This window comes from Dermacentor albipictus, unplaced genomic scaffold (assembly GCF_038994185.2).
Source record: "Dermacentor albipictus isolate Rhodes 1998 colony unplaced genomic scaffold, USDA_Dalb.pri_finalv2 scaffold_39, whole genome shotgun sequence".
In the NCBI taxonomy this organism is placed as follows: Eukaryota; Metazoa; Arthropoda; class Arachnida; order Ixodida; family Ixodidae; genus Dermacentor; species Dermacentor albipictus.
Window position 1 is genome coordinate 620,787 of NW_027225593.1, and position 7,791 is coordinate 628,577.

General features: G+C 43.8%; 1 protein-coding gene across 1 annotated transcript; it reads right to left on the reverse strand.

Annotated features, from left to right (window-relative positions):
- Positions 1-3,737: 3,737 nt before the first annotated feature.
- On the reverse strand, positions 3,738-7,538 carry LOC139052827 (uncharacterized). The gene is made up of 2 exons (XM_070529973.1): positions 6,756-7,538; positions 3,738-4,100 (listed from the first exon to the last, which is right to left on the reverse strand). Exons 1-2 carry the CDS (start codon positions 7,536-7,538, stop codon positions 3,738-3,740), a joined length of 1,146 nt encoding a protein of 381 aa, XP_070386074.1.
- Between the last annotated feature and the right edge of the window lie 253 nt (positions 7,539-7,791).

The window sequence follows — 7,791 nt, forward strand, 5'->3', positions numbered from 1 at the left end:
ACATCACTTCTGTTTTCGGTATGGGAAGCATATTGTGTCCGTTGAGTTCCACCACAGTAGCATCAACACGTGGTTAGAGATCAGATTTATACATACTGTTACATTTCTATTTCAAGAAACGCCTTCTGACTGTCGATGTAGCATTACATACCGAGGTAATAAGTGCGATACTATAACTATACCTTACAGTTTATGTCGAGTGCGGGGTACTGTATACTTAACGTTTCCCGGTATAAAAAGAAACTTAAATACAATGCTTTAAAAGGGAATGAGAATCCGTTGAGGGAAATCAACAAAACTGCGTCACGTTCAATTCAAATAGGTTCGAGTTCTCGTCTGGAGTCTCTCACATTCAATGCGTGTAGCGAAATGATTCCAGCTCTAAATGCTAGCTGGGGCTCCACTGCAGAAACACGCATGGATCATTTCTTACTTTCAGCAGGCATAACGATTACAATGCACCGTACAACACTGACAGCTGACGCTTTACGGACAGAGTAATACAAAAGTACAGGAATGGTCTCGGAACTAGAAAACATGGTGGTCGACACGCTGCAAGACGCACGTTCGCTTTATTGAATGTTACTAATTACCGCAACAAAACCATGGACATTACTTTGCATGACACTAGCTCCTAATAAGTGCCTCAAATCACTCGCTCCGATGTGCACAATGCAAATTCAAACAACAGCTGCACATAGTATCGGGTGAGAGAGATATATTTTATTTATTTTATTTGTAAAATACCTTACAAGGCCCCTAATTGGGGATTGTGTAAGGGGGGCATACAATCAAGTACATACAATTAACAACAATAACAAATGAAAACAGCACCTAAGTGCACAGCCTAAAAGTCATGAAACATATTAGCTACATAAAGCTGCATATGATTGCAATAAAAAGGAACAATATAAGTTAGTAACAAACGTATAACACTTTCGCTACTACACTACAAGCTTTCTTTCACGACTGAAATCAGGGTGAGCAGAGAAAGATGGGGACGCCGCCATCGTTGCAAAATTGGCACGTGTCAAGCAAACTCCTTATCGCCATTCATGTCACTTGAAGTAATGCGACAAAAACGACACGACCTCCACTGCTTAAACACCACCACACAGGGAATACACACTGGAACACATATAGATCGGCGATGGCAAACGGTGTTCCGTGGCTTCCTAACAGCTTCCTGGGTCGGCGATGTAACGAGTGGGAAAAATCAAGAGGTGCACAACCGAGCCCTACTACTTGAAACGTAACAGCCCCTCTTTACAGCCGTACTGCGACGTCAGCAGGAGGAGCCGCCTTGGTTTCTTCTCCCCTCGGGCTGCCAACCTGTGGTGCCGAAGACTGCAGAATGAATAAGATATTGGTAAAAGTTATTGATTAGCATTAAGAATACAATGAGGAAGCGATAATCATACAAACGTGTGAATACCTTTACTCGTCTCAGTCTCGCACTGCGTTGTGTAGAAAATAAAAGCATTCGTGCATGCCAACTCATTCAAAATAAGGGGTCGTGATATTTCATCACTTTCTAGTTTATAAAAGCTCTGTTTTAGTTACGAATGAAACATGTATTGCAGAAGTCTAGTCTTTCAATCAATTGGACCTTATGTGTTCCGTTATTGTCGCTGTGTCAGGACAGTATTGACTGTAGTTGAAGTTTGGGCATTAAAATTTGGGGTCTCTCTTTTTTGTACTATATACATAGAGCAAGAAGAAAGTATGACCGACCACCAACTGGCCCTTTTCACCGCCATTGTATTCGTCTAACTTGTGGTAATTTTTGCACCTTGGAAATAAAGGCGTTACGAAAAGGAGAAGGCCATTAGCAGGTCAATTTATGAAAAGAAAATAATGACGTTAAGTAAAATGCTTAGTTATGTCCTACACAGCTACTCACTGCGCGGCCCTGTTTCGTAGCACAGCAGAGCACCGACAGAAAGATGTTTGCATCCCGTGTGCCCATTTTCCGCATTACGACGTCATGATACGTGGATCTCTCGATAAATTAAACCGAATGTAGTCTGTAGACCAGCTAGTATAAAACATGTTCTAGGTTCGTTTAGCGCTATTGGTATGTTTTTATATAGTACATGCCTAAGACTTTCGGTTAATGCAAAAGACGGCTAGATGAAATGGCATGTCACTTTTTCTTTATATATATACCTGAAAAAAAAAACAATCGGTAAATGCTACACGAGATCTCAAGTGTCAAGCTCGTTTATTATTGAATTGTTCGCCTTAATTCTATTATTCCCCATACAATTTTATTCTCAGTAAACGAGCTAAAGGCCGGCATAACCGGGACAGCATGTTTGCCTTTCAATAAACTCTCTCGCCTGTAGAGCTATCGATGAATAAGAAAGCCTGACAGCCATCACTGAAAACCAATCTGGTTGTCAGTGATGTCATTAGAAGTTTATTATTATGTATGAAAAAATGTTAAGGTAATAATAAGATGGTAATTTTTTTTTATCCCCGATGTGCCTGAAATGCTATCCAAGAAGATATTGAATATTAACGATATATGCGCCTTCTGAGGTTGTGCGTTTTATACTTCCAAATTAAATACGTGGTACATAGAAACATCAATTTGAGCTTTAAGATTAAGTCATCAGGCTAATGACGCCCGTAGCAGGAATCTGACAAACTTAACAACTTCTTCGCAAGTTATACCCCTGTCAAGCGGGCAAGTTAAGTGCTCGGTTTTTAAGTGCACTTTCCCAAATCTTAACGTCGCAGTGGAGTGTACTCTCAGATGAGTGCACTCAAGTCGGAGTACGTTCACGGAACGCACTTTGCTGGCCGAGTGCCTAGCCTCGCCACCAACGGTTTGAAGGAGTGCCTAGCCTCGCCACTAACGCTTTCAACGACGCAAAATGTAATGCATAGAAAATGGACACAAAAGTTCATTTCAGTTATTGAGCAGCTTTTAACAATATAATTTGTGTTTAGCGAGAAGTGAAACAGCACAAAAGGAAACGAATTTATCATATACGCAACTAACGGCGCCAGAATGATGCGGCACTGCGGCGCCGCCATGATCATTCAGTTCGTGTTTATCTTGGTGTGAAAGCGTGCTGACAACGCGGGTCGTCCTTTGAGCCATGTGCGTGGCGTTTTGCAGTGTAGCTAAATATCGAACTCGCCGTCTTTGCTCATATATACTCACTCATATTCTGTTCTAGCAGGATCATGAGCAGGATCAACTGCCGCGTCGCCGCTCGCCGCCATGTTGTTTTGGATTGGCTAGGCACTCGTCTTGGCCAGCATTGACTTGCAACACACTTATAATAAAAACATCTTCGTTTTTTGTTGACACAAATAGATGAAGTTTGTTTTTATATATAATTCTACTTAAAACAATCGCTTTTTAGCGGCTTTCTCTTGTTAATTTATGTATTTAAAAACGCGCTCTTAGACTGTCGCCATTTTTTTTTTTACTGCGAGTGCACCCTGTTTTCCCGTTAAGAAGCGAGTTGCCTAAAGTGTGACTCAAGGTCCCGAAGTGCACTCCCTGTAAGTGCACTTAACTTGCCCGCTTGACAGGAGTATTACTGCCTAATTCCTTTTCAGAAATCTTCGACATATTTGTGTTATTTTCATTTTTTGTTTATAGACAGCCACATTCGCTCTCGTCATGCGTTGTTAAACGAGCTATTGCTGCAAGCCCCGACCCCATGAAAACGGCGAAAAATAAAGCCGCTAGATTGTTTTCACCGACCTTGACTGGCTCAACGTGACACGACAACCGCTATCTTCAGGAAACTTCGAATGTGGAGCCAGCAGTCGTGGCCAATGTCGGCGAGCTGACGCCTCCTGGCACCGGGATGACTGAGGCACTGCACCGCCTCCTTGACGACGCCAGTCATTGTCATAAATTCGTCAATGCTACTGCTGCGGACGCGAAGCAGAGCGCTGCGGATCTTCTTCTTGGCCTCGGCCTTTGTGACGTCAGCACCTTCCATCAGCATTTCGAGGAGCCGCGGGTGGTCATACATCAGCTCGATGGCGCGGGCACCCTCGACGCCATTTTGTTCGCCCAGCACGAAGTCTGCAGAGTCCAAGATGGCGGATGCGTTCTTCCTGGCCACTTCCTGCGTGTACAGAGATGAGCCATGGTTGGGAAAGCCAAAGAAATGTAAGCCTGCAAAAGTCAAACGTTCCAAGCACTTCTGTAGTGTACGCAAAAACGGGACCGAAGTGGATAGCGCGTGGGAATCGATAAGGAACTTGAAGGTCTCGATCGCAGCATAGCTTGCTTCATTGCAGAAATAATCTCACAGATTGCAGGTATGAAGTCTACGCAACGTGATTTTGAACATTTAGAAGTTAAGCGCGATCCAGTGCAACCACAGGATTTCAAATAGAGCAAACAAACATTACAGGCGAACGCCATTGTGGGTGCAGGAAGATCATCATCATCATCATCATCATCATCATCATCATCATCATCAGTTCATTGTTACGTCATCTACAGGACGAAGGCCTCTCCCAGCGATCTCCAATCACCGCTGTGCGAGCTGATTCCAAATGTAGCTTGCAAATTTCCCAATTTCTTCACTGCATCGATGTACGTAATATATTCTTTCACAAAATTTTGGCATGTGTACAGTTGACGCAAGAATCCGACATGAATGACGAGTGTGCTGTCACACCTTGATAGCCGTAGTTCATAAGCACTATAGCTGATAACTACGATCTGCTGACACGATAGCTTGGTAGTGTAACTAAACATTAAGCCGATGCAACCCCGGTGTACATCAACTTTATTACCAAAATAAATATATATATATATACATATATATATATATATATATATATATATATATATATATATATATATATATATATATATATATATATATATATATATATATATATATATATATATATTACGCGCGCAACGCATATGTAATGCTGAGGTTGTGGCTGTACGGCTTTGTAGATCATTATATTCGCAATTATTATTGCAAAGGCTAATGGTAACTTTTTGTTTTGTTCGCGACCATTCAACGTCTTAGCATATAAATATACTTGAGGTAAGCTTGTTGACTCGTATTTTTTCAATTTCTTTTGTGGAAAAAGTACACAGTTCGTATTTCCTTTGTTCGTTAGCAGAAAGTCTTATTGCAACGTCTAGTCTCCCCAGCGTGGCTTTTAAAATGACTACCCAATTTGAAGTCTCCTTCCATCGTTCATTAATTCGGCTTTTGTATCAGCATGTAGTACGCCGGTGAATGAATCATTGCTCTGTTAAAATGCTTCATGGTTTAAGTCTCGGTGACTTACGGCGATGTTCCCGCCTGAGCCTTTCAAGTAGAGTTTGGAGCCAACATCTTTCACTACAACTGATGCCAGAAGTGAAATAATGGAGTGCAGCCCTACGAGATATGCGTGCGACGTTTGACGCTTACACAGCGCTGTCGAGCATCGACTTTGGCGATGCATATTCAGGTTGTTTTCCAGCAGCAACCTTAAATTTCGGGGGATCTTCTATCGTGGTTACGTACCCTGTTTGAGGCTTATCATCATCCAAGAATACTTTGTTTAGCGCAAAACGACACACACAAGAAAGACGTTGTGTGTGTCGTTTTGCGCTAAACAAAGTATTCATGGATTCGCCCCAACTAGCCCGCCAACGCATTGTGCTTATCATGATCATTGGGATGTAAGGCCTCTTTTGTGACCCCGACGCTGTTTTCACGAGCGTGACAACGTGGCACATCGCGAAAAGGTCACCTCCATCTTGTCAAAAACACATTGTTTTACAATTCCCAAGTAATGTAATCCTCGCACACTGCAATGCTGGTCCTTCTCGCCTAGGAAATGCATGAACATTCTGCACTCCTTTGAGAATCGACTTGGAGCGTGAAGCCCTGCACTAATTACCCTGCACCGATGATCCGTGATTTCCTATATAATGGTTCGCGCGTTCGACACTCTGCAAAGTACATTGCTCCTGTGGCACGGAGTTCCCATTCCAGCATAGGCAGCTGTGGAGATCCGTAGTACTTTCTTATTCTTCGCGCTTAGGCAAATGGTGAAGATGGGGATTACGAGGTGGTTTGGGACGTCGAAAGAAAAAGTAATCGTTGTGCCACAGCCAGTTTCGAGTACTTAACCGCTCTCGCAGCAACGTTTTCTGCTGCTAAGGTCATGCTCGACTCACATACCTCGAACAAGAGACTTAACGCGAACGTAAGGCGAAAAGCAAGTTCAATTTCTTCAAATGCCGGAGGGAATACTATACATGTGGGACACTTAATGATGGACTTCATTAGCTTAAAAGGTGCTGGCAAAGAAACGCGCAGTGTGCCACCGCCCATGTGTCAACGACCAAGCGATGCTTACTTCCCGATTAATCGGCATCAAGATTAATTCCGTAGGTGTCACGAAGTATCCGACAGGGAACTCCGGCGACTTCATCATTCAGCTAACATGTGAATCATGGATAATAGGTACATTAGTCTGCGCCTACTTGTAGCCTACCTCTATGGCGGTATTTAGCTTTATAAATTTGTAAGTACTCATAGTCTTCAAAGCAATGTTATCAGTCTGTGTACATATGCGCAGATCATGGATAATGCTGGCGTATATGAGGGAATAGGTTAATGAAAATCAAGTGTTCCGTCTTGTAACTTTCCTGGAATATTGAATGCGGACAGTTCTCTACGGGTGCTGTCTTTAGCAGGCTATCGCTTTCCTTGTACTGGCGAGCACAAAAAAAAAGTAATAGTACAGAGTCATACCTGGATGTCCGCCAGCGCGCCGTCCTTGTAGTCGGCTGCTTCGAGGAACGCTTCGGCCACGTGTACAGAACAGTTGCACCCCATTTCATCAGACCAGTTGTAAACGATGCACGCAGGAGTTACGGTGAATTCGGTGAGGCTGATGCTGCTGCTAAAGCCTCGCGCGAGCACGTTCAAGTCGTCGTAGGACAGCTGCAAACCCTTGAGGCTGACTCTGACTAGCTTGATGTTAAAGGCGACAGCTGACACCAGTGCTCCCTCCAGATTCCGAAGGACGGAGCTCGGCCAAAGAACATATGTGGGATTCAGGTATATGTCTACCTCAGTGAGTGTGGTAGAGCCCCTTATATACGCTGCCAAGGCGGAATATTCATTGCGTTGGCATCTCAAGCATTCAACCCGCAACGAAGTTATTTGATCGCAACCACTGCCAACACGTAAAGATGGGAGTATCGAGCGTGGGATGTTGGCAATTAGAATTTCCGCATTGATGTTTGCATTGCAGATTTGCGGGCACTGCTGCAGCTGCCTTGTGTTGTCGTGCCCGCAGTGTCCCTTCACGACAACGCGGTCATCGAGTCCCCGCTCCCGGATTGTTCTGGAGACTCTGTCGAGTCCATCGATGCAGGGCAAGGTGTCGACGACTACCGTCTTGAGTGCTTTGTTGTACGAAACTTCACGGAAGAAGGCGTGGCACTCTGCTTCTCCGAAAATCCGCATGTCGATGCAGAGATGGCTGAGCGTCGAGTTCTGTTTCTGCAGGGCTTGGCACAAGGACTCCATGCACCTCGCGGCTTGGGGATCCGGAAATTAGGGATTTGGATTGCACGATGACGCAAGACATTCGCATAACGTCGAAGGCAGCCTCAGCCGCCGTATTATGGCACTCCGTGTGATGACTTCGGTAAAGAGGGTGACCGTACTCATGCTGGAAGCACATGTGGAGAAAAAAAAATATTTCTTGAAGAATTATGCCTGAAGTAAAAAGCTATTTAGAGCTCCAATACATTCATTGCAAGAAACTGAAATCCAAGTA

Excerpts from the sequence above, each read along its gene's own strand:
- LOC139052827 (XM_070529973.1), bottom strand. The coding sequence starts at position 7,538 with ATGGAGTCCTTGTGCCAAGCCCTGCAGAAACAGAACTCGACGCTCAGC. Across the intron at positions 4,101-6,755 it reads GCGCGCTGGCGGACATCCAG|GAAGTGGCCAGGAAGAACGC; the intron begins GTATGACTCTGT and ends CTGTACACGCAG.